This window comes from Neovison vison, chromosome 12, assembly GCF_020171115.1.
Source record: "Neovison vison isolate M4711 chromosome 12, ASM_NN_V1, whole genome shotgun sequence".
NCBI lineage: Eukaryota > Metazoa > Chordata > Mammalia > Carnivora > Mustelidae > Neogale > Neogale vison.
The window spans coordinates 105,417,468-105,443,421 of record NC_058102.1 but is presented as its reverse complement, the minus strand read 5'-3'; the positions used below and the strand labels follow the sequence as shown (position 1 = coordinate 105,443,421).

General features: G+C 49.9%; 2 protein-coding genes across 7 annotated transcripts; both read right to left on the bottom strand.

Annotated features, from left to right (window-relative positions):
* Positions 1–5,476: 5,476 nt before the first annotated feature.
* Positions 5,477–12,134, bottom strand: TEX52 (testis expressed 52). The gene is made up of 3 exons (XM_044228630.1): positions 12,063–12,134; positions 10,453–11,003; positions 5,477–5,777 (listed from the first exon to the last, which is right to left on the bottom strand). The coding sequence occupies exons 1-3, from the start codon at positions 12,132–12,134 to the stop codon at positions 5,477–5,479; spliced, it is 924 nt and encodes a 307-aa protein (XP_044084565.1).
* A 689-nt stretch (positions 12,135–12,823) lies between these two features.
* Positions 12,824–25,821, bottom strand: FOXM1 (forkhead box M1). 6 transcript variants are annotated; one of them, XM_044227261.1, is made up of 9 exons: positions 25,670–25,821; positions 22,650–23,222; positions 21,933–22,078; positions 19,731–19,922; positions 18,880–19,008; positions 18,160–18,204; positions 17,448–17,520; positions 17,085–17,260; positions 12,824–14,835 (listed from the first exon to the last, which is right to left on the bottom strand). In XM_044227261.1, the coding sequence occupies exons 2-9, from the start codon at positions 23,173–23,175 to the stop codon at positions 13,813–13,815; spliced, it is 2,310 nt and encodes a 769-aa protein (XP_044083196.1). In that variant the 5' UTR covers positions 23,176–23,222; positions 25,670–25,821; the 3' UTR covers positions 12,824–13,812. The 6 variants fall into 6 exon arrangements, with proteins under 6 accessions (XP_044083196.1, XP_044083197.1, XP_044083198.1 ...); XM_044227262.1 differs by having other exon boundaries at positions 17,448–17,517; XM_044227263.1 differs by having other exon boundaries at positions 22,674–23,222.
* Between the last annotated feature and the right edge of the window lie 133 nt (positions 25,822–25,954).

Here is a 25,954-nt window from a genome sequence, read left to right as displayed (position 1 = left end):
TGCACCTCTCCATCCCCTCTGTCTGGCTGGTGACCAGCTCCTCAGGTGACCAGTCACTTAGACCAGGAAGACGCGCTGGGCTAAACAGTGTTGTCTCCTGCTATAGAGAGAATGGAGTTACCTCATCTACTCCAGGATGGAACCCTCTTCCTGGCTCTCCTTGGCACAGTGCTCCTCCCACCTGGGTTAATAAGCCACCAAACGCTGAGTCTGACAGACCTGAGAGGGTCGGGACTCCCTCTACTGGAAGAGTACACAGAACACTTGCTGTGAGTTCTAGAACAGCCAGAGGACTATGGTTTTTGTATTTCTAGTGACGAGGAAGGCGGAGATGGGCCTGAGCATAAGGTTTTCTTGATCTTCATGCTCACCAGCCCTGGATCTTGTAGAGAACTTTCTGCCTTTAGATGAAACCAGACCATACGTTATACTTGCCATTAGGTATCCGACAGTCATTAGCGAGTCTAGATTTGTGCTGGTCAGGAAAGCAGTCACCAGCTACAGATGGCTATTGGCCATTTGGGACGCGGCTAAAGAGACCTCTGTCGTACATGTAAACTGTATACCAGGGTTTGAAAACAATACAAGAAACGATGTGAAATACTTCCATTTTTTGTACAAAGTTGACATTATTTTAAGTTGATAATATTTTGGATCTATTCTATTAAATAAAATATGTCATAAAGATGGGTATTTGGGGGCCACCTGGGTGGCTCAGTGGGTTAAGCCTCTGCCGTCGGCTCAGGTCATGATCTCAGGGTCCTGGGATCGAGCCCCGCATCGGGCTCCTTGCTCAGTGGGGAGTCTGCTTCTCTCTCTCTGCCTGCCACTCCCCCTGCTTGTGCTTTCTCTCTCTGACAAATAAATCAATAAAATCTTTTTTAAAAAACGAACTTCACAGTTTTTTACTTTTTATTATTTTTAAATTTCTAAATTTTTTTATTTCTTTATTTGAGAGAGAGACAGAGAGTGAGAGTGCAGGGTGGTGAGGAGAAGCAGAGGGAGAGAGAGAGTTTCAAGAAGACCCTCAGCCGATCTTGGGCCACGAGCAGGTCTCAATCGCATGACCCTGAGATCACAACCTGAACCAAAGCGTCAGAAGTTCAACCAACTGAGCCACCCAGGCACCCCAACTTTTTACCTTTTTAATATGACAACTAACAGGTTTAAAGTGGTATACGGGCCTATTATATTTCTACTGGATGACACTGGCCTAAATAGATTCACAACTTGTTTCCTTGAACCTGATATAATCAATGTCAGCAGCTCTAGCCTGTTTCAGGAAGTTCTTCTTTATATCTACTCTAAAGCCCTGTAGCTGTTATTCAGAAGCCCTGTCCAAGCCTCAGTGGAGATGGCCATGAACTGGTTCCCACCATTCCCGCCATCCTTGTGATAAGCTTTCATGCCTCGAAATACACGTCTTCTTTTTAACCTTTTTTCTACAGGGCTGAGTAATGCCGATTCTGATCTCTGACGGCAGGGATGGGGAGGAGAGCTCCTTTGGCAGAGTGGAATCACCCAGACATTGCAATGCCACATAAGGAAATTCCCAGAATATTCTTCATAGAATGGGTTATTCAGAGCTAGACAAACAGCTCCCTTGAGCCCATGGAAGGTGAAGGGCAGCCAGTTCTATTTCGGGCTTTCTCCTCTGGCCCTGTCAGATCTGCTGAGCACAGGAATGAAGTTGTTTTCCAGAATTCTCCTGTCCGGCAAGGGTCCCAGGAAGTCTGTGCCAATTTTGAAATTTATCACCCTACCTCTGCTCCAAAAATTACCAGACTCTGGCAACGTTTTCTATTTGACACGTGGATGATCTTTTCCTATTTTACGGATGGTAAGACCAAGGCACAGAAAATTCTGAAACAAGATGGAACACAGTGTTTTGAACTCAGACAAAGCTTGGTCAAGTATTCCAACTCAGTCATTAGCGGGTGACTCTGAGTGACGTGTTTTAAGTTTTGGAATCTACTGCCTCTCCTGGGAAACTGGGAAGACATGTAATTTGTACAATTTCTGTGAAATTTAAATGAGAGGCAGAATAGCAAACTGGTTAAGAGCTCCCTGTGCCTCAGTTTACTCCTCTCTAAAGTGGAGATTCTAGGGCGCCTGGGTGGCTCAGTGGGTTGAGCCGCTGCCTTCGGCTCAGGTCATGATCTCAGGGTCCTGGGATCGAGTCCCGCATCGGGCTCTCTGCTCGGCGGGGAGCCTGCTTCCTCCTCTCTCTCTGTCTGCCTCTCTGCCTACTTGTAATCTCTCTCTGTCAAATAAATAAATAAAATCTTTTAAAAAAAATAAAGTGGAGATTCTAGTGGGACCTATCTCCTAGTGTTGTGAGATTTAAATGGGGTGATTCTTGGAATGTTCTCAAAACATTGCCTAGCACGTAATGAGAGCTGAGTAAATATTTGCTGTTATTTGGGAACTGTACGTGCAAATACACACAAGTGTGCTTGCACACACACATGCACACTCCTAGATGCCTCTCCCCTTTGCTCCCATTTTATAGTTGGACTGGTTATCTCTGATTTTGTTTCTCACACTATTTTTAATTACTTGTCCACCTTCCCACCAGCTCCTAGGCTTTCTGAAGGTGGGTCTTTTTTTTTTTTTTCCCTGTCTTTTCTCTCTCTTCTTACCCAAAATTAGTTGAACGAATGGGTCAGCAGGACTCCCGTGGATGCAGGAGGAGACATGTCAATATTAACCCATCTACCTAGGTGATGAGACCCTAGAACAACCTATTGAGTTCCCCACCTGAACTTGACAGCAGACTCCGACCGACGCCCTGAGCGCTCACTCCAGACCTCAGTCTACTCACTCCCCTTTCCTACTTGCCAATTCCTCTCACCTGCTGGGCTCCGTGTCCAAATGCCCTCAGAGGATCTGACAAGGCTGCCCTGTGCCTCCACCCATGCTCAACCTCGTTGCTTCAGGGAATCCTGCTTTGCCTTTCCTCTGGCTTCAGCACTTCTCCTCCTCCCTCCTGTGTTTACCTGCTTTCCTTCCTGCTTCCGTTTTCCACCATTTTCCTCTCTCTCCTCCCCGAGGCTTTGGGCCGGCTCTCAGCTCCCCTGGCCATGACCTCCAGAGAAGTCATGGTCTATTCACCAGGAACCATGTATGATAGCTTGGGTCCACATTCAGTGAACATCCAGGCAGAATGGTGGTGGACGAAGGGGAACCACCCGGCGAAACCTTGACCTTTGGCCTGGAACGAGGGCAAGATACAACAGCGTGGAGGCCTGTGTGAGGTTCTGTCCTGAGACCTGCAGAGACTGTCGCTTGAGATTACCATGAGAGGGGGGATTCTATGAATGGCCACGAAACCACTAATTATGATAATAAATTGGAAGAAGCAACTGTTTGTGTTGTAAATAAGTAAATGTGCGTGGTTCAGTGGACAGTACAGGCAGGAGAGGGCTTGCAGGAGGAAGAGAAACAAAAAGATGAAGGGTTTGGAGCAAGTGAGTCAGTGACAAGTAGAAACGAAAAGGACAGAGGGTCCTAAGGAAGGTAGGAAGTGAGCCTGGGGAAGAAGGGAAGTCTGATTTGTCACCTCCGGGAGCAGCAAGTTGTGGTGAAAGAGTAGATCTTTAAGGCAGGCCCAGGGGAGAGGAATCCTCCATTCCACCCCAACAAGGGCTTTCGAGAACTCCATACTCACTAGTGTATATGGGGGCTGGGTGGGGAAGGTGGTGTTCTTGGGTGCGAGCAGGCTGAGCTGGGGATCACCTTGGAAGAGTCCCCAAGCCCAGGAGGGGGTCTGGATACCATCTCTGTCCCTCAGGTCTCCACAGCCCAGTGCAGCTCAGGAATTTTGGGGGTCTTGCTTCTGCATCTCAGACTGGCCTGTGGACCAGAAGACCTCTGATGATGCTGTAGTCCGCAAGAAGGAGATTGCTCTCCAGAGAACAGAGCAGAAAGGTGGTGGGCCGGGTGGAAATCCTTCCGATGGGAGGCTACCAGCTTCTGGACGGGTCTGGATCTGCCAAGGCAGGAGTCTGTGTAAGTTCCCCTTATCTTTCTGCCTTCCAGTAACTTCCAGGCCAGCAGGGGAGGAGACTTTCTCTGAACAATCCCAGTGGCCTCCTTTTTTCCATTTCCCAACTCTTCATATTAATCATCCAGCTTTCCCCCCTGCCTCTTTGTGACTGAATAATATCCCCCCCACCCCCACCCCCACTGTCTGTAGTCTATGAATAACTACTGGCTGATGGCTTCATTTACAGAGCGCCTATGCTCCGTACAATAGGACACTTCCCGGGTACTTCACTTACATTATTTTCTTTATTCCACCCATTTCTACCCTAGTGGCTCCCACCACACCGATGAGGAAGCTGAAAGGCAGAGAGAACCGATGCCCTTCCCAAAGGTTGTATAGCTGGTTAGCGGCCAAACCAGGGCTAGAACCCCTCGTGGGGTTTCAGCTCCCAGGTACCTAGGGGGCTGGAGAAAAGTGGGCAAGAGGGCAGTGGCCAGAAGCCCAGGAGAAGCCACAGTGAAGAAGATCACCAACTTGGGGTGATCTCAGGGTGATCACAGTGAAGAAGGGGCACACGGAGGCCTGCATCACACGCATTCTCCCCTTCCAGCCACCTCCCTGCTGCCCCTTCTCCTGGGCCACCCACACCCAATCTTCACCCCAGCTTGGGGGGCAGCCCTTTTCTGACCAACAGGATTTGCCTTCCTGCACTTCAGGCCCCTTATCTCTGACCTCCCACGACCAAAGCTGGGCCAGCTGGGGTCACCTGCCACGCAGGCCCAAGGCTCTTACATCATGCTCTGAGGTGACCGCCATTTTACCTTGAATCTCTACTTTGCCCTACTCCTATCCCTCCGCAGAGCGCTGGCCAGCCTTCCTCAGCCCTGACTTTTCAATCTTTTAGTACCAACCTTGGCCTGACCTCCGCTCCCAGCCCCTGTGTGGGAACCACAATCCGGCAGAGTTGCTTCTGGTCTTTGTTCAGACATCCTATGGTCTAGGGAGGTGGGGAATCGAGGTTATTTTGCCTCAGAAGCTTCCTGTACCCCTGAACAATCCCAGTTGTGTTGCAAATGGGTTATGGGAGTCAAGGTAAGTTCTTAAGCTACATTGCTTCCTATGCCTCGTTTCCCACCCCAACAAGTACATGCGCACGCGTGCGTGCACACACACACACACACACACACACACACATTCTTCCTCCCCACTCCTCACTCTGTCCCTAAAAACTTGATCTCCCTCTGCTGTCCCTGCTCTACCTGACTCAATCCTCCCTTTCGCTATGAGAGAGTCCTCCAAGGAAGACAGAGATTAATTTAGGGTTTCAGTAGAGTTTCCACGAGCCTGGGGGACAGAGGTGGCTTGCAGTCGGAGGGATGGTCGTGAGGCTCTGCGCCAGTTCTCCAGCCACCCCAAAGGCTTCTTGCTGAAGGTACATTGGTAGAGAACACTGTTGCCCCGCATGGTCCTCGCCCCGCTGGAGGCTCTTTAGATCTGTCCGGGTCTTCTCTTCGTCTTCCTTGCTTCTTTCCTGGTTTTATCAGGTGGTGCCTTGGAGAGATGACAGAGGGGCAAGGCAATCCGGTTCTCTATCAGGGTTTGATACTTCCTCACAAGGTCCTGGCTCAGGGGCGCACTGGGCAGGAAGGCCAGTTTTAGCGCTTTTTCCTGGTAATGAGGCAGAGGGTTCGGGCAGGGCCAGCCCCTGGCAAGATCACTGGGAAGTGGGTTGGGCAGGAGCTGGAGGCCTCGGGGTTCAAACCTTCCACCAGCTGAGATGTGCCGGTACCTGTCGGGGGAAAGGGGTGTGCAGAGAACAGAGAGGTCAAAGAAGAGGGGCAGGCATTGGTGGGAGGAGTAAGAAGGGAAACACGATGCTCTTCTCATAGCTTAATAAAAGCTTATGTTCACAATGCTACAAAGGTAAGCCCTCCCAATTTATAATTCTTCGTGATCTTCTCAAAAGAAAATTTTTTGAAAAGCCTTCGTATTAAACACCAAACAGTGCTTAAAAGTTCTATAGACTTGGGGCACCTGGCTGGCTGTCAGTAGAGCATCCCACTCTTGATCTCGGGGTGGCGAATTCAAGCCTCATGTTGGGTGTAGAGATAACTTTAAAAAAATTCCGTAGGCTTTTTAAAAAATCAGAATTATTTCAAATTACGATAATGATGAAATGCCAACCAAGCAAGGTCCCAAACTAATGTTGTTCGAAATAAGAAAGGACCATCACTGGGATCCTGCTGTTTTATTTTATTTTTTTTTTTAGAGAGAGAGTGAGAATGAGTGCAAGCGAGGGGAGGGTCACAGGGAGGGGGAGAGGATCCCAAGCAGACTCCCCTTCCTGCTCAGTGTGAAGCCCAGTGTGGGGCCGGATCTCACAAGCCCGAGATCATGACCTGAGTGAAAACCAAGAGTCAGACATTAACTGACTGAACCACCCAGGTGCCCCAAGTAGTGGGAACCTGTATATTCTGATTATGGTAAAGGCTGACCAGCTGTCGTCATTCACGTCAGCGCCGTAAGAAAATAACGCGTTTATGCCCTGCAAGCATATTTGTCATGCACATCTTGAGACTGAGGTATAAAGCCATGTTTAGCTAACATTTTTCTATTCCTCTAACATAAGCTAGGGAGTGAGCTGGTGGGAGGGAATCCCCTCTGTCTCTCTGTCTCTTTTTCTCTCTCTCTTTTTTTTTTTTTAAGATTTTATTTATTTATTTGACAGGCAGAGATCACAAGTAGGCAGAGAGGCGGGCAGACAGAGAGGAGGAAGCAGGCTCCCTGCTGAGCAGAGAGCCCGATGTGGGGCTCCATCCCAGAACCCTGGGATCATGACCTGAGCCGAAGGCAGAGGCTTTAACCCACTGAGCCACCCAGGCGCCCCTGTCTCTCTTTCTTATTGGATATTGGTCATTGGTCTATGCCAGAGAGCATGCACACCGTGTGAGTGTTTGGCATCAGAATGGTGAAATTATGTTGCTTAGATGGTCAATCTCCTATTCCTCTTCTTTTGAATTTATTTTTCAGAGAGGGAGAGAGGGTGAGCATAAAGCAGAGAGAGCGGCAGGCAGAGACGGAGAAGCAGACTCCCCACTGAGTCTAAGGGTCTGCCTTAGGCTCAGGTCATGATCTCAGGGTCCTAGAATCGAGTCCCGCACCAGGCTCCCAGCTCAGCGGGGAGTCTGCTTCTCTCCCCACCCTGCTCCCACTAGTGCTCTCTCTGTCTCTCTTCCTCAAATAAATAAAATCTTTAAAAATAAAATAAAATAAAATAGGGGCGCCTGGGTGGCTCAGTGGGTTAAGCTGCTGCCTTCGGCTCAGGTCATGATCTCAGGGTCCTGGGATTGAGTCCCGCATTGGGCTCTCTGCTCAGCAGGGAGCCTGCTTCCCTATCTCTCTCTCTCTGCCTGCCTCTCCATCTACTTGTGATTTCTCTCTGTCAAATTAATAAATAAAACCTTTAAAAATAATAAAATAGAATAGGGACGCCTGGGTGGCTCAGTTGGTTAAGCAGCTGCCTTCGGCTCAGGTCATGATCTCAGCGTCCTGGGATCGAGTCCCACATCGGGCTCCTTGCTCGGCAGGGAGCCTGCTTCTCCCTCTGCCTCTGCCTGTGCTCGCTCTCTCTCCCTCTCTCTCTGACAAATAAATAAATAAAATAGAATAAAATAAACAACAGCGGTTGAATGGTGGCAAATTTCCTGTGCTTCAACATACTTTGCAGCTCATCCAGCAGATGCTTGCTGTCTTTGGTTTACAGCAGACATACTCAGGCCTGGCTGCACATTAGACTTACTCCCAGGGAGCTTTTAAAAAATCCCTGTGCTCAGGCTGCCCCTCCACCCAGGCCAAGTAAGTTAGGATCTCACGGGCGGGGTTCCAATAGCAACAATTTTCTTTAAGAGGCCCAGGTGATTGTAATGTGCTATCAGAATTGAGAACGACTGGGTTTATGTATCAATGTTCTATTTCTCAGCAATGTTGTGGGCGTCTTAAAGCTTAGACCTGTCTGAAGTCTTTTCTGGGTCTCTCATGCTCAAAATGTGCCCTCTTGCTGATCTAGAGACTTTTTTTTTTTTTAAAGATTTATTTGAGAGAGAGTAAGAGAGAGCAAGCATGAACAGGGAGAGGGGCAGAGAGGAAGAGAGAATCCACAACCAGATGTCATGCTGAGCACAGAGCCTGACATGCGGCTGGACATGGGGCTTGGCCCAGGACCCTGAGATCACGACAGAGCTGAAACCCAGAATTGGCCATTTAACTGACCCAGCCAGCCAGGCACCCCGCATCTAGTGACATTTTATTTTATTTTTAAAAAGATTTTATTTATTTATTCGTCAGAGAGAGAGAGAGAGAGCACAAGCAGGCAAAATGGCAGGCAGAAGCAGAAAGGGAAGTAAGCTCCCCCCTGAGCAAGGAGCCCGATGTGGGACTCGATTCCAGGACCCTGGGATCATGACCTGAAGTGAACGCAGCAGCTTAACCAACTGAGCCACCCAGGCGTCCCTCTAGTGACATTTTAAAATGTATTTTAACCCCTTACAGAACAGCTCAAAAGGAAAAACAGGACGGGATGGGCCCTTGCTCTCACCATTGTGTCTTGTTTCCACCTGGTGAACTTGTACACATTCTTCAAGTTTCAGCTCAAGGACCATGTCCTCCGTGAACAGCAAAACCTTGTCTGGGTCTCCTTCCTTCCTGGCTCCAGGGACTGGGCCTCCAGCAGCAAACAGAGGGAAACAAGGATCCTCCTCTCACGGGGATGATGGACTAATGACACGACTTACTGAGCCCCCCTCTCTATGCCAGACACCATGCCTTTGCATCTTCCAACAACCCTGCAAGGTACCAGGTACATCTCCAGTACATACTGGGGAAAGTGAGGCACAGAGAAAGTCAAGGTGGTGTGGCGAGTTTGTGATTGAGCTGAGTAGATTGCTACCTAGATCTGGGTGGCTTCTAAGTCCTCACACACACTCACTGAATGCCCGGCATTGCACTCAGCTCTCTTTGTGGATAACTGTGTTTCTCTTACGCCGTCTTTATGAAATGTTATGTCACATCAGAAGTAGCGGTGAACATGTCCCATTCCCCAGTCGGGCCAGAGCGCAAGTGGTTGGGAATGCAGATCTGGCTCTGAGCTGTCTAGGTTTGAATCCCAGCTCCCCCACTTTACTAGCTGTATGAACTTGGGTGAGATAAGTGACTTCCGTGTAAGATGCCCAATCTGTAAAATGGGGTTGTTAGTAATAGCTTCGATTCGGGGTCGTGGGAGGTTATAAATAGTATAGCTCAACTTATTACAACACCTGGCACTGTCATTTCACTGAAATGTATTTTTATTGTTAGTTTTGTGGGGAGTGATCTAAGTCTCAGCACCTTTGTATGTCCTAGTGTTAGTTAGCACATACTAGCAATCAACAGTCCGTCCCGCAAGGGCTGTGGACAGAAGCCAAAATGGTTGACATTTTTTGAAAGGATTAAAAATCTCCACAGCCTCCCCTCCAACCCCTCACTGCTTTTGTTAATGCCCTTGGGATTGGAATTTGAGATACTCTATCCTTATTCCCCGCCCTCTTTCCTGCCTTATCCCCTTGGGGACTCTGTACAGGAGATAATGGTGCTGAGTTCCTAGTTCCCACGGTGGGCAGGGGGGGTGGGGGAGAGCTGCCGGGCACTCCATTAACCCCTTCCGCACTCCTGTCTCCGCTCGGACCAGTCAACCCTCCATGCCCTTCTTTGTACCTTTCTGAGGGCTTCCTGCCCGTCCAGCCTTCTCCTGGTACCTGCACAAAGCCTTCCTGCCGGGACGCTCCAGCCCACAGCGACCCCTCCCTCCTCTGCATTTCTGTAATAACATCTTGTTTTTTGTGTAGTACTTTCATAGCTCCATTAACCCATTTTATCTTCTCCCATCGAGGCAGATGTGGTGTTTACGGCCCCCATTTTATCAGTGATGGAATTGGGTCCGGAAAAACTAAACACATTGCTAAGTCCGGACTTCAGTCCAAGACTCTGACTCCAGCTCTCAGCTCTTTCCACTAGTAACTGATATTCTTACAATGCTCGCTGTCTCTGTCACACGTTGGACATGTGGCATGCGTGGGCTTGCGTGGTCGTCTGCCTTTCCTAGCCTGTGGGTAGGTATCTGCCTTTCCTAAGCTCCCTGGATGACATTTGTCTGTATCCCCAGGGCCTCACAGGGGTTAAGCACCTGGGTGTACTCGGTGCATTCTAGTGAAATGGCTAAGCAACCTCCCCTAGCTGTCCTTCCCTTGCCTCCGCACCTTCCAGCTACATTCAGAATGGATGACCCAAGGCGGGAGGGCTAGAGTACTGAGGTAGACATCAGAGACAGGGACCAGAGAGAGAGAGGGTCACCTGAACATGAGTAGGTTGGGTGAGGCCACTCTCTCCGCCGCCCACCCTCCCCACACGGCCCAGGAAGGGGCTCCTCTTACTTCTTGAACTTCTTTGGGGGCAGGATGTTGCCGTTGGTGTCCAGTGGGGGTGCCCTGACTTCACTCCTCAGCTTGAGTCTCTCCAGCTCTCTCAATTCCTGTACCGTCCTGACAATCACCTGGTTCTTCCTGTTCTCATCCACGAAGATAGGGGTACAGTGGATGAAGGTCAGGAAGCTGTTCTGGCCCATCCAGGTGGGTGGGGGGATGGGGGGCTCTGCTGGGGGGCAGCCGTGGGCCCTGGAGTCCGTCAGCCAGCGCCACACGTTGCTATCATAGGGCCTGTCGGGCCTGGTGGGAAAGGTGGCAGGCAAACGGCCCACATCGAGCCATGTGTGAAAGCCCCACGTGTGCTGTGGGGCGTCCTTCCAGGGGTAGATGAGTCGGCGACGCACCTCAGACTTGATTTCCGTGCAGGGCGGCGGCCTCAGCGCCAGCCGGTGCTGGGCCTGCTGGGTGAAGCCGGGACACCCCCAGGACTTGTTGGGGATGAGGAACTCACGTTGAGCCCACGTTTGGGGGGGCAGGAGGGGCTCGCTGGCATGGGCCATCTAGGGAGAGACAAAAGGGAGTCTGGGGGACTACTCTGCTTCTCTCTCCCAGGAGCGGCCGCAGAGACAAGAGGCCGGATTCTCATCAGGAGCCTGGTGGTCTGGCCAAAAACTGTCTCCATTCCTGCCCTACCCCAGAAGTTCTGTCTGCTCTGTAGGAGTCCCCTGGGTTTCTTATCATCTGCTCTCCCTCCCACCCTCTCTCCTCAGCTTCTGTCTGTGCCCTTCACTCTTTACTTTACCCGTCCTCTCCACTCTGCCTGCCCGCACCCCCCCCCCCCAGCCCCTGCCTGGGACTTGTGCTCCTAACAGGATACACCAGGCCTGAGGAAACTGTGAGGGGGAAATGCCCCTTACCAAGCAACACGGAGAAGGGAAATCTTTCTCCAGAGAATGCAGCCCAGAGGCTCTTCTCTCCCAGACTTGTCCTGTTACTTGTCTGTTGTGGGTGCATTTCCCTCACTTCTCATCCATACACAGGCACGTATGGAAAACATCTAGAAGGCTGGTTCCTTCCCTTTCCTGTGTCCCACCTCCCGTGAAATGAACACAGTAGCAGGTGTGTCCGGACACTGTGCTAAACACACCCACAACTCAATTAACCCTCATGATCCTAGAGCAAGTGTCGTTAACTGTCCCATTTCAAGGAGGAAAGAAGCAAGACACAATGTATGTAAGTAACTCACCCAAGGTTGCCAGGTCGGTGAGTGGCAGAGCTGGGACTTGAGCCATCGGCCTGCACTACTCAAAATGCCTCTCCCTCCTTTCCACCCTAGGACTTTATTAATTCCCAAAACTCACCTGTCTCTTGGGCCCACTCCGCTGTCATTTCTCCATGACCACCCCAGGAGGTGGGGCTGGGAGATGTGATAACCAAGCATCTCCTTTTCTCTGGGCTGAGCTCTGTGTTCACAATACCATATGGCTAAAAGAAGATGGTAGGAGAGCTCTGGGCCAGATCTACTGACCAAAAGAAAGTATGGCCCACCCCAGGGGGACAGCCCTCAGCCAAGCAGGGTGTAAACAGAGAAGCTGTGGAGATGGGGCCCCACCTCCTACCTGCAAGAAAGGTTTTTGGACATGGGGTGGATCTTTCTGCCCTCTGGGTTGTCTTTGTGGGCTACTGGCCATTCCTCTTGTGGGGCCGATTGCCAGGAGGAGCCGCTTTGTAAGGAAGACTTTTCCCAGCAGCATTGTTTGCTATTGGGGTTGCTATGGTGATGCTTCCTGGGTGATGACACAGGAGGATGACTTATCCCTCCACCCCCCCGTGGGAGGGACTCATCAGTCCCTTGGGCCCTGGCTACTTTCAGGTGAGACAGGCAGGCGGATAGGACTCCTACATTTTTAGCAAAAGATGGTGACCAGAGGAGCTTCTGGGGAGGGACTTGTCTAGGCGGGCAGGAAGAGAAAAGCAGGGCAGACTGGCTCCCACGCCCTGGATTGGGGTAGAAGTGGTCCTAAGGCACCTATATCTCTGCCCATTCTTCCCTACTGCTCCGGGAGGGGAGGACCCTGCCCCTCTGTAGGCCTTTCCTTACAGGGAATGCTAAAGGGCCAAATTAACCATCAGGTTCAGAGGTGCTGAAGAGGCTGGCCATGCAGGACCAGTCGGGGAAATCTGCCAGGTTCTGTGCTAGGAAGGGTGTGTGCCTGGGCAGGGAGTGCCCTGTGTGGGGCAGGCAGTGCTCTCCTCCTCGCACTTCGTGCTGGCTGTGGGCCTTACCTCTTCCCTGTCACCACCATCTCCATCGTCTCCCACGGTCTCCTCCAACCCCTCCCTACGCTTCAGGGACCAGACACTGACACACCACAGAAACCACACTTCCACCCTGGATTTTATTGACAGTCATGGTAGTGTTCTTGAGCTGGCTCACATGCATGAGGTCAGCTGGGGCCTAGGGTGACTCGTAGCAAAGCCGAGGTGTGAGCTAAGGAAGTTAGGCAGGGCAGGGCCCTTTCAGTCTTCTCAAGCCTTGGGCCAAGTTCTTGGCAATGGCTAGTCTCTCTGGCATGATTAGGGACATTATCAGAGAAACGTCTCATGGGAGCACATCTGGGCACCCATTCTTTGCTTCAGATGCATCCACTCCCCCACCCCCAATTCAACTCCTGGCCCAACAAGAGACCTTTTTATCAGGATTTCTTCTTGCAGGAAAGCGGACTTGGAAACATGGGAAGGTGGGAGGGATGGGCAATAAGAGAGACCCTAGGGAGCAGATCTGCTTGTCTGGGTGCCTACAGTAAGGGTCCTTAAGGCAGGTCTCCTGGGCCTGGAAGAAACCGTGCATGGCATGTCCTCCCTTCTCTAGGAATTAAAAGCAAGGAACAGAAGCAAACTGAAATCCTTTGTCATCCCACCCACCTTCTGGCAGTCTCTAGATAATGATCTAAGGAAATAAGCTTACATTTATAATTAGAGGATAATTTGGAGAATATATACTATTTACAAGGGCCACGCTGCAAGGAGCAGGGAAGGTAGGAGACGGCTGGGCTCAGGTGTAAACAGTCTGGGGGGTTTCCTAATCTTTTTTCACCCTTGTTTTTGCTCTTCCCACCCTTCAGCTCCTAGCAGGGGGAGTGAGGAACTGGATTCTCTGGGGGAGCATTGGTGGCACAGTGACCAGTCACCAGGGCCTAGCTGCTTACAGAGGGCTCAGTAGTGGCCATGGTGTGACCAGGCAAAGTGGAATTAGAGGAGTGGATGGTTCCTGCCTGTTATTCTCACTCCAGATGAGGCTTGGATGGCCCAGCCACACGAGCTCCTGGAAGTGTGGACAGCTTGGGCAGCAAGGGTAAGGCCAGGCCTCTACCGCAGCTCAGGAATGAACTGAGCCCAGTTGATGCTGTCAGGGCCCAGAGGATCTTCCTCCAGGCCAGGAAAGCTGATGTCCAGCAGGATCTTGCTGAGGCTGTCATTCATTGTGTCCAGAACCAGGCCTTCTGTCAGAGAACGGTTGGCTACAAGGCTGGTCACCTCTGGCCCAGGGGAGTCTGGCTTGGGGACTTCCATATCTGAGGGAGAAGAGGTGCTGAAGGGGTCAACAGTGAGGTCAAAGGGCTCCGAATTGAGGAGCTCTCGGGGTGAGTCAAAGAGGGGGATACTTTTCAGCGGGGTGGTGCTAAAATCCGTCAGCCCCAGGGAATCAGGCAGGGGGCAAAAGGCAGCCTGGGTGGCTTGTACTGGGCTGAAGTCTAGCCCCCCTACTTTGGCTGGGGGTGTGAGCCTCCAGGATTCAGGGGTCACGGGGAGGACAGATTTGCTCGGGGTAGAGGAGATGGGCAGCATCTCCTTAATGGGTGTCTTAAAAGGTCCTCCCTCCTCCTGGGAGTAGCCAAGCTGGGAGGCAGGCTCAGAGGACTCTGCAGGCAAAGGGAGCTCTGTGGCTCGCTGGGAAGCCCCAGGGCCCTCAAAGAGCAGCTCGGGCTCATCCAGACAAGGAGGCAGAAGGTGCTGTTTCCTTCGAGACCGGCTCATCTCCCTCCCCTCCCTTCGTTTAATCACGAGCATTTCCGAGACACACCGGGCTGGGGACTTGAGCCCACTGTAGGACTTCTTGGACCTTGGAGTGGGAGAGTGGGACGAACCCTCCCAGGAGTGAGATGATTCCTCTTTGACAGACGGGTATGGTGAGGGCCACTCCTCCAAGGGTGGGCTCTCTACTTTGATGGGTCTCCCCAAGGGCAGCATTTCCTCCCCAGGCTGGGGTTCTTCCTCCTTGATGGACTGAATTGGAAGCAGAGGAGACAGCCCTTCTCCAAGCAGGAGCTTGTCCTCTTGCACAGGCCCTGTGGTGGGCAAAGGGGCCACCCCTTCCTCGGCTAGCAGCACCTGAAAGGAAAGCAGGTGTATGGTGAGAGGGAGCTCTCCAGGCTTTGACACTCACCCCAGTCACCAGGCGGGACACAAGATCATGACTAAAATAAGCCATATGCTGGTACTGGTCCTCTTTTTGGTCTTTTTAAAGTCTTACAAATTATGAAATATGAGAATATATGATGAAGGGCATAGTTCAATTCTGGGGGTCAAAGGTAGAATGTTGTTTAAATATGGCGTTGGTACAATTAGTATGCAGCTGAAAGACCATAAAATTGGATGCCTGTTCCATACCATATACAAAGACTTCAACAGAAAAATTAAAACCATACGAATCCTGAAAGAGAATCTAGGAGACTACATGTACAATCTGAGGGTGGGGGGCGCACTTCTTAAGCAAGACTGGAAACCCAGAAGCTGTAAAAGAGAAGAGAGACATAGTTGACTATATAAAAACTTAAAATCTTTTACTGTGGCAAGAGATTCCATAAACCAAGAGATAAACAACGAAAGTTAAAAAAAAAACAAAAAACAAAAAAACACCCAACTTCAGCACCAAGGACAGAGGTTAATATTTTAATAACAAAGAACTTTCACACATTATTATCAAAATCCCCTAGAAAAATGGGCCATGCCTCAACATAACAACCTCATGGTGAACCATTCAAAGTGACCCAACATAACGAGAAGGTACTGGCACTTACTGATAAGCAAAGAGAGATAAAATGAGACAAGGAGATAACATTTACACATAGCAAATGGGCAAATATGTAAGACTATTAATATCAATTGCTGACAAAGATACAGTTCTTGTCACATATTGCTGGTAGAAATGTAAATTGCCGTATATTTTTTTGGAAACCATATCTAGTAAGATTTAATAAAATGGAAAACACCTTTCCCCTAAGCAATCTCTTGTCTGCTTTTCTAGCCCACAGAAATAAAAGCACTTGTAAGAAACGTACCTGCAAAGACATTTATTGCTGTGTTGTTCATAGGGCAAAAAAGCCAGAAGCAAAATGTACCCATAAAAGTGGAATGCTGGAAAATTTATGGCCTAGGCACACGGTGGATTATTATGTGACTATTAAGAATCATTGAATTAGAGCCAATGTCAAGTAACTTGGAAGACTCTCCCTGTGGCAGGAAAGTGTAGCGTGATCCCATTTTGAAGGTTCTGGGTGTCGTATGTACATACATAAAGTGGTTATGGCTGTGTGTGTACCTATAGCACGCGAAGAGCGAGGATATATGACAAAAGCACACTATGCGGTCAGCAGCGGGTACCACAAGCAGCAGGGGGATATGAGTGAAGGTTGGGGAGGGGAGGCAGAAAGAAGAAAAGGGAAAAAAAAAAGACTGTAAATAAAACAAAAACAGTATATGGGCTATAGTCACATGGATACATCTAGGTAAAATTACATATGGTGGTATGTATAATTTTATGTATATTTAAAAAATATTTTTTCAATTAAAAAAAAATAAAGCAAACCCAAGTCTCTCTAAACTCTAGAGCCCATGCTCTTTCCATCTCAGAGAAGGAGGCAAGGGGGCCCTTTTCTCTGCTTTGTTACCAGTCGGCTTTCGCTCACAAACCCTTCTCTACAGAGTCCAAACTTGGTAGCTCATCACGAGATGGTCTTCACTTAACTCTCCTCACTTTCTCCCCCAAATAGGTCACTGATGCTCAACCAAGGGGTGCTATCCCCACCCTCTCATCCTCTAGGGGACATGTGGCAATGTCTGGACATGTTTTAATTGTCACACTAGGGGAGGCTCCTGGCACGTAGTGGGGAGAGACAAGGGATGCTGCTAAAAGATCCCTCAGTGGGTAGGACCTTATTTGTCCATCCCCAACAAAGAATTATCCAGCCCTGAATGTCAACAGTATGGAGGCTGAGAACCTCTGGAGCTAGACTGACCCAATCGCTCTACCGTTACTAGGTATAAACTGGCATCTCCTGCCTCCACGGCACTGCCCATCAGAATGCTATTGCCACACCTGTTTGCTTACCCAAAGGTAGTTCTAATAAACTCATCAGGTGTCTATGGGCTTCTGACATCACTTACACCGTAATCCAAGTTCTTCTTTAGCTCTTACAATGCTCTTGAATTTTCCTTTGTCATACAAAGGAAACGCCTTGTTCTACCCAACTAGATTTATAAGCTTCTCCCGGAACACTTAGCAGAGTGCTTGCATACTATAGGTTCAACACTTTTAATGGACTGGAGTGTCTCCTTAGAGCAAAACGGAAGCCACTCACCTTGGGGGCGATACGGACTCGCTTGCTGTGGCGGGCAAGCTCCGAGCTCATGAGGGAAGCTGCTAGGGGCAGTGGCACCTTGACTGAGGGCTGCAGCACCAGTGACTGGTTCACTGGGAACTGGATGGGTACCAGGTACGAGCTGACCCGTGGAAGCAGCGGCTTCATCTTCCGCCCTAGGAGGACACGGGAGAGATCAGGAGCAGGGGTCCAGGAATACCGCCCTTCTCAATCCCGGGAGCTCACTCTCCTTCTCTGGACTCAGCGCCCTTTGAGCTTGGCCACAGACTCCCGCAGCCTGGTTGTCTTTAAAATACGCCCCCAGAGCAAGGACTAGCCTGATGCCCACTGTCCCATACTAACGTGCGCCCAGTGGGAGTTCAGTTTTGATGGTCACGTTCCGGCGGAGTTCAGGATTGGGTCGTTTCTGCTGCTGCTTGTGGCAGAGAGGGAGAGAAAGAAACCTGGGTTAATGAGGCAGGGGGAGAGGGCAGGAGAACCCGCCAGCTGCTCCGGTACTGTGCACTGAGCTAACCGACAGCCCAGAAAGAAAAGGCCGATCTGGGTGGATGCAAGTGAGCACTGTCTCCAGAGCCTGGTTAGTGGGAACAGGTGGATGGCACACAGACCTACCATGGCAGAACGGTCCTACCAACTCATCCATGTATCCTCGCCACCCCCAGGGGATGCTAAAGCATGGAGCTCTACTAGTGGCAGAGAAAAGCCAGGTAGGAAAGGAAGAGGGATAACTGCTGCCTGCCAGGCCTACACCATGCACTTGAGATTGCCGTCTTGCACAAAGCCTGTGGCACGTCCTCTTGCCACACCGTGCTCTGCTCCATGACCTTCATTGTGCCCACTGCTGGGGGGAGGAGAAGTGGGCAGGAGCTGGGAGGAACAGGGGGATGAGGTGGTGGCCGTCAATTTCCTTACTCCCAGGAGCTCAGGGTGCTCTGTGTTTAGGGCTGGCAGTCACACAAGCCACATAGGCTCCCTTCCCCTGTCCACTAAAGCCATGCTGCGCGGTGAAAGGAAAACAAGGCCAAGCCCCGAGCCGGGAGGAGAAGAATCTTACTGATTCCAAGTGCTCAGGCGATTGTGGAGACCCTGGGTCCAGTGGCTGGTGGCGGTCAGGCATTGTGGGAGAGAAATGAGATGAAGTTACCACCAGCGTGGTCAGTCTGCCCAGGTTGGGAAAAACAGCTAGTCCTGTTGGATGCTGAGGGTCCCAGGGGACAATGTGCCAGCCCAGGGGAACAGGGATAGCTTGCAAGCTGCCTTGTGGGGACTCTGAAATCCCCAAACAATCACTTCTGAAAAGGTGTTCTGGTGGCTGGTTTCTGGTCTCCAGGCTGAAGAAGGGCTCTTTCAATGCAAGGTTTCTAGACTTTCTCTGTAGGAATCACCTGAAAGGCTTGATAAAAATGCATATACCTGGTCCCATCCCAGACCCACTGAGTCAGAAGCCCCACGATCAGGGCCTGGGACACTCTGTTTTAACAAGCAAGCTCGGGCAATTCTTACCACAAAGCAGTTTGGGAAACACTGCCGGGGGAAGTCATCTATTTGGATCAGAGCAGCCCTCCCCAAGGCCTGGTATAGTCTAGAAGTGTGTCATTTGGTGTATGTCAACTGTATTTAATTCGGCTAGTTTTATGTAGTTCGTCTCTGGGCTGTCTGGCTTCTAAGTCTGCCCTGGCCAGGTAAGGGCATCACAAGGACAACTTGTTTCCTTTTGAGATGGATACTAGGATGACCAATTCTGGCCCTATTTAGATGGAACCAGGATACTCACCTTAAACACCTGGTCCAACGTCAAGTAACGATTGGCACTGGGGTGGATAGTCCAGAAGGAGACCTTGCCATTGGCAGACGTCTCCCGAACAAACATGTCGTGGAGAGAAAGGTTGTGGCGGATGGAGTTCTGCAAGGACAGAAAGACAACTACTAGTCAGCTACTTTAGCTTCAGAGTCGTCCCCGAGGGGACATCAGCCTCAGGCCTCCCCCGTTGTAGCCAGCAGTGTCCTCCTCGTCCTCACGGTCTTGCCTGGTGGACCTCTCTCCCTGCTGTTCCACACCGAGGAGCTGCCAAGCTGGGCCATCAAGCCATCAATCCAATGGCTGATGGTAAAAGAAAAGACCGGATGGGTATCAGACCCGGAGGCAGCAAAGCAATCAGTGGCAAGCGAAGTGAAAAAACTAAGAAACCAGGAAATTTCATTGATGTGTGAAGAGTTCTACCACAGAGGAAACAAAACAAAACAAAAGAAAACCCTTGCTTGGAGCTGGGTTTTCTGTCTGTCAGAAGCCCGACACTGTGGCCCTGTCAGTTAGTATGAGTGACAGCGACTCCAAGGGACCTCAGTGTCCCCACAGGTACAATGAAGAGAGAATCTCTGCCTCCTGGAGAGGACATGTGACATTAGAGGAGGTGAATCTTGGGTCATGGACAGCATTTTTTTTTTCATTAAGGTCTTTTCGTAAAGCTACTTAGTCACTCCCGCTGAGAAACATACACTTGTTTACAGTTCCAGCTTTCTCGGCATTGAACTGTTCCTCAGAGCACTGGACACAAGGCCGCACATCTGTGTGGACAAACTGTTGGGCCAGAGGGACCTCGGCAGTCGTCACTATGGGTTATGTACCTTCCAGCCTGGCTTGGCGATGTGCTTGAAATAGGGGAAGTGGTCCTCGATCCAAGTATAGATGTCTTTCAAGGTCATGCGCTTCCTCTCGGTGCTATTGATGGCGAACTGTATCATGGCCATGTAAGAGTATGGTGGCCGCTCAGACACAGAGTCCTGCCAGGATGTGGATGCTCCCGGGGGCTCCTCGACCTGTGGGTTATGGGATGCCAAAGACAAGGAGAAAAAGAAATGACATGGAAGAGTTCATAAGAGCTTCCCGGGGCCCCCTCAAAGAACACCCCCTAGAGAAACCTTTTAACTGACGGAATTGTGCTAGAAACCTACTCATCTGAGACAACTATTCCATAGAATAAAATTTTAGGATCAGGAAGTTTAGCAATGATCTAGTCCAGTCCCTGGACAATGTGGAGCCACTTCTGTGTCATTGTTCATTTTGTTGAATATGTTGTCCCATAATAAGTGGAGGTCCAGTCTGCTAGTGGAAACCTCTCAGGAAAGTTTGGGTGTACATGAGGAATTTTTTTTTAAGATTTTATTCATTTATTTGACAGAGAGAGACAGTGAGAGGGAACACAAGCAGGGGGAGCGGGAGAGAGAGAAACAGACTTCCCACCGGGCAGGGAGTTAGACACAGGGCTTGATCCCAGGACCCCAGGATCATGACCGAACCAAAGGCAGATGCCTAACAACTGAGCCACCCAGGTGCCCGTACATCAGGATTCTTCAAGCATTGATTTTATCCTAAAATCATGCTCATTTTTCAGACCTGGGAGTCAAGAGACCAACATCTTCATCTGCTCTCTACTACCAACGGGATGTGAATAAACCCATGTCTTTTGGGGGTTTGTATGAGATATTTTTAGGAATATAGGACGGACAAATGTCTGCAAAGCATACATTTGGCTAAGTCTTGGGCAAAGAGCTGATCAGTCACAGTTGAAAAAAACTGAGCTCTGGGCTGCCTGGGTGGTCCGGTCAGTTGAGCCTCTGACACTTGGTTTCAGCTTAGGTCATGATCTCAGGGTCATGGGATCGAGTTCCGGGTTGGGCTTGGCACTCAGCTTGGAGATGGCTTGAGATTGTCTCTCTTCCTCTGCCCCACCGCCCCTCCGCTCACCTAATCTCTCACTCTCTCTGGAATAAATAGATGAATAAATCTTTTTCAAAAAAATAGGGGCGCCTGGGTGGCTCAGTGGGTTAAGCCTCTGCCTTCGCCTCACATCATGATCTCAGGGTCCTGGGATCGAGCCCTGCATCAGGCTCTCTGCTCAGCAGGTAGCCTGTTATCCAACACCTCTCTCTGCCTGCCTCTATGCCTACTTGTGATTTCGCTCTCCATCAAATAAAAAAATAAATAAATCTTAAAAAAAAAATCTTAAAAAAATATAATTTAAAACCTGAGCTCTAACTTTAGAAAGTGCACAAGTTTTAAGTTTTACTTATGCACACATTCATGTAAATTGTCACTTTTAAAGGTTGCGGAATGATAGATTTAAGGGTGTATGCAGCAATATGGTAAAAAATACCACCAGGCCGCATAGTTGGGTCAAATTGAATCTGCTTGCCAGACTATTTAAAATGCACATCTAACAACTTTATTTGCTATTAATGTATCTTTTAATAGAACTATCTTCTTTTTTTAAAGATTTTTATTTTTTTGACATAGACACAGTGAGACAGGGAACACAAGCGGGGTAGTAGGAGAGGGTGAACAGGCTTCCCGTGGAGCAGCTAGCCCGATGTGGGGCTCGATCCCAGGACCCTGAGATCATGACCTGAGCTGAAGGCAATGCTTGACTTAGCCATCCAGGTGTCCCTAATAGGACTGTCTTGTTAAAAATCCTCTATTCCTTCCATATTGTTGGGCTGCCTCTTTAAAGCTCAATTTTTCCCAACTAAGGAAAGATTTCAACTTCATCATTTCCCAAGTATCTACCCAGTACCTGCTAAGCACAGAGACTAAACTTAGTGCTCATGGAATACACAGTGAGCCAGGAATAGCCGCCCTCAAGGAAATGTCACAGATGGGGCCAAAAAGATGCCAGGCACAAAGGTAGCTCAAATGTTACGCAGAATAGCGCTAAGCAAAGGGCTAATACCAGAGCTTGGAAATTCTGCTCTACATTTCACTTGATCCATTTCCCTTCTTAGAAGTGCCCTGCCCTGTCCCCGACTTCCCTAGTGAGAAGTCACCTTTACCTGATTCTGTTCCAGGTGACAATTCTCCTTTTCCTCCATCTCTTGCTTGATGCTGCTGGAACCCAGCCCGTCAGAACTCATCTTTCCAAGCCACTGGATGTTGGTCAAGCTGTTGTCGAGAATGCAGCCTGCTGCCTCGCCACCAGCTAGAGAGTAAACAACCCAAGGTGCCACTTAGCTGCCTGATCCCTGTGCCTGGCAGGCCCATCAAAATTGGTGGGTAGGGAGCATCTCTCCAAACCTCTACCCATAGGGACAGGGAACACATGCTATATCAATTGTGGTCCTCAGGTACTCTGCCCCATTACAGAACTCAGGAGAAATTCAGGAGCCACATTGAGCCTGAGAGATCAGTCAAGGCAACTTTACCAAAGCGTTAGTATTTGTGCAAACAAAGTCACTTTTCCTCCTCATGCTTCCATTTTCTCCTTTATTAAAATGGAGAAAGATTCCTATTTCCTTATATGGTCAACGGGGAAGAGAACAGCAAAAAAACAAAAAAACAAAAAACAAATCCTTTCCTAATATAAAGAAAAATAAGAGAAATGCTAAATTATAATTTGGGCACTTTCAACGGTGCCCAAAGGATCTGGGTCAAGGATTTGGGATGAAGAAAGACAAGACTTTCCCCTGGTTCAGGCTAGGTGCCTGTCTGTTAAGTACCAATGTGACAGACTGCAGTCCTTGCTACCAGAGAGGAAAGGCTGGGCTCCTCACCCCTTTGCCTTGCAGACCACATACCACAGCTCTCCCATTTCTGCCCGGGAAGGGCTCCAGGTGGTCTAGGAAGATTCACATCCCTAGGTGCAGGCTTTGGTCCCAGGGTCTCGGTGACCACTTCTGTCCTCTTGGGATCATTGCTGGTTTGGGCTTGAGGCTGGGGTCCTGGAGAGTGAGTGGGGGCTCCCCCACAGCTGATGAGGATGAACTTGTTGGGCCCACTGCTGCCACTCTCTTTTCCTTTGGCGGTCAATGCTGTGATGATGCTCTGGATATTGGCATTGTTAGGGACGGCCACTACTTGGGTGTTGGGCATGGTGGGGTGGTTAATGATCTTGATCCCAGCTGGAAACTTGCAGGAGTTGGACTCTGCCGCCTCCTTGGAGGCCTGTGCTTGACCAGGCTCTTGTTGGGCAGGAGGCCTCTTAGGTTCCTCTCCTGATGTTTCACCTGGGGCATTTTGAACAGGAAGGGGCAGCCTCCGTCTTTTGAGAATCAGTGGCCGACGGGGGCTGGTTTTCATTATGAATCTGTGCTTTCACTCTCCATTGAGAATCACAAGCACGGGCCCTGGAAAGTGCAAGGAACAGCAGGATGTCAGAAGTCTGTTAGGCTGAGAAGGAGGTACTGCTAGAGAGAGGTGTTCCTCTTTCCATGACCAAAAGCATGAGCCCACGGGCCCAGGTTAATGATCCCTGGGCCTCTGTAAAGACCTCAGACAATAAGGAGATGAGTTCTACGACAAAAGAAAGCTAAAACTGAAGAATTTCAAAAGGGGAAAGCAGGGTTGAACGAAAGTCAAAATGACCAAAGGTCTTCCCGAAGCTTAAGAATGTCTGGCTACAGGGGCGCCTGGGTGGCTCAGTTGGTTGGGCAGCTGCCTTCGGCTCGGGTCATCATCCTGGAGTCCTGGGATCGAGTCCCACATCAGACTCGCAGTTCTATGGGGAGTCTGCTTCTCCCTCTGACCTTCTCCTTGCTCATGCTCTCTCTCGCTGTCTCTCTCTCTCTCAAATAAATAAATAAAAATAAAATATTTAAAAAAAAAGAATGTCTGGCTACAGAAATGAATGGGACAGTTACAAAAATGTGGAAATTTTTATGATTATTTATTATAGTACAGATCACTTTCAGTGACTCTAGGGACAGGGATGCTGGAATAGGAGGACATTTGGCAATTTGAGGACCAAACTCTAATCCCATAATGTATTTTAGGATTGATAAAGCCTGTATATTTTTATATCATCTCAGTCTATAAATAAAAGGATAAGTGTCCATAGGATCAGAGGAGAAAGGCAGAGTGCACTACTGCTCCCTTGCCATCGTCTCCCACTTCCCAAGACCTCAGAAGAAAACAGAAACTGCTCTATTCAATGAGGCCCATGGTGCTATTCATCTCACAGGCTATTATTCTTGCTGGTAAAAGCAAGAGTACACTTTTCTTTCACAATTTGCAAAATATTTCTATAGTGACATTTTAGTACTTGCATGTGCTTATTCATATTTTAACTTTCTAAGCATGTCACCCAACTGCTTGATCTCTCTTCCAGAACCAAGACTACATTCCCTATCTCTCGGCCAACAGAATGTGCTGTCATCAATATGCCAAGTTGGCTTTGTCATGTTAAGGAAAATAGTTTTCTCTTTAAAAAAAAAATGTGTTGGGGCTCCTGGGTGGCTCAGTGGGTTAAAGCCTCTGCCTTCGGCTCAGGTCATGATCCCAGGGTCCTGGGATCGAGCCCCGCATCGGGCTCTCTGCTCCGCAGGGAGTCTGCTTCCCTCTCTCTCTCTACCTGCCTCTCTGCCTACTTGTGATCTCTGTCTGTCAAATAAAATTAAAAAAATAATTAATTAAAAATTAAAAAAATAAAAATTAAAAAATTTAAAAAATGTGTTTATTGGGCGCCTGGGTGGCTCAGTCACTTAAGCGTCTGCCTTCAGCTCAGGTTATGATCCAGGCGTCCTGGGATCAAGCCCCACGTTGGGCTCCCTGCTCAGCGGGGAGTCTGCTTCTCCCTCTACTCCTCACCCTGCTCTCCTGCTCTCTCTCTCAAATAAATAAAATCTTAAAAAAATTTTTTTGTGTTTGTTGATTTTAATAGACACACGGAATACTCCGCCATCCTGTAAAATCATGTAATCCTCTTTAAAGGTACTTTGACAGAAAAATGGGCTGTGTTAGGAAATCCAGTATCTCCCTAAAAATGTCTGTAACAACCTAATGACATTTGCCACCTGCTTTGAGTTCACAGGCTCTCTCCACTCGCCCCCTCCCTTTCCTTTATAACTAGGTTTCCTCTACTTTCAAATCTCAGTTTTATTTCTACCTCCTGTCTCTTTGGGTCTGCCTCCCTTCCTCCCTTGCCCACCAATGAGGAAATACTATTATTACTTCCCCATCCCCAAAAGGTATCTTCCGGGTCTGAGGCTTAATTTTGTTTTCAACTCTCTGACCAGTCTCTTCCTTTCATGGCCAACTCTTTAATCTAAGCTAGGGGACTTCCAGAGTGACCACTCTGACACCACTGCCCATCCTGACCAGGGAAACCTTACAGGTTCTCAGGAACCGGGAGAAGGGCCCTGGAAAAGGATGGGGTGGAGGCAGTGCTGCTCAGTGGTGAGAGCGCTTGGGAGGGGCGGAGGGTGTGGACAGTTTTGTCTTTGACTTAATGCAGAATAAGCTCAATCTTCACGCCAGCCAGGGCCGGCCTAGAAAAGTAGGCCTGCAGCAGCAGCAGCCCCGAGGTTATGGGCAGGGTGCAGAGGTCAAACTTCCAGGGAAGGCCAAGAGGTGGTGTGAGGAAGAAGCGAGGACAAGGCCAGGAGGTTGGAGGCAGAAAAAGTTTGCACCCTCTCCCAGCCCTCCTTTCCGTGGGGCCCCAAACCTCCATTCCGGTCCCGCGCCCTGCCACTAGACCCCCTGACCTCGGCGCCCGAGCCCGGGCTCCCTTGCCTCTGCCCGGGCCCCGGCTCCGACTCCATTCCTCCGCGCCCCCCCACCCCCCCGCCCCGCTCACCTCCCGTCTGCAGCCGCCGCCGCTGCTGCTGGGCTGTGGCTCCGAGGGCGGGCTCCGGGCTCCTCCAACCTGGGGGCCGAGCCAGGGGCCCGGACAGGGACTCGCGCCAGGCCGGCCGGGTCCCCGGCGGTGCGGGAGGGGTGGGGAATCCCGGGGGATCCCGGGAGGGGAGGGGTCCCGGGCCAGGAGGCCGGGGGTGGGGTCGGGCACCGGAGTTTTCAGTTTGTTCCGCTGTTTGAAATTGGCGCCGGCGGAGCGTTGCGGTCACGTGACGGAGCGTCGCCA

What these genes read in the sequence shown, in the direction of transcription:
- FOXM1 (XM_044227261.1), bottom strand. Translation starts at nt 23,175, where the DNA reads ATGAAAACCAGCCCCCGTCGGCCACTGATTCTCAAAAGACGGAGGCTG. An exon ending in CGTTGGACCAGGTGTTTAAG is followed by an intron (nt 18,205 to 18,879) that starts GTGAGTATCCTG and finishes GACCGCCACCAG; the next exon opens with CCACTGGACCCAGGGTCTCC. An exon ending in TGAACTCCCACTGGGCGCAC is followed by an intron (nt 17,261 to 17,447) that starts GTTAGTATGGGA and finishes GTGTCCTCCTAG; the next exon opens with GGCGGAAGATGAAGCCGCTG.
- TEX52 (XM_044228630.1), bottom strand. Translation starts at nt 12,134, where the DNA reads ATGGCCAGTAGCCCACAAAGACAACCCAGAGGGCAGAAAGATCCACCC. An exon ending in TCCAAAAACCTTTCTTGCAG is followed by an intron (nt 11,004 to 12,062) that starts GTAGGAGGTGGG and finishes GTCTCTCCCTAG; the next exon opens with ATGGCCCATGCCAGCGAGCC. An exon ending in CCCCCAAAGAAGTTCAAGAA is followed by an intron (nt 5,778 to 10,452) that starts GTAAGAGGAGCC and finishes TTCCCCCGACAG; the next exon opens with GTACCGGCACATCTCAGCTG.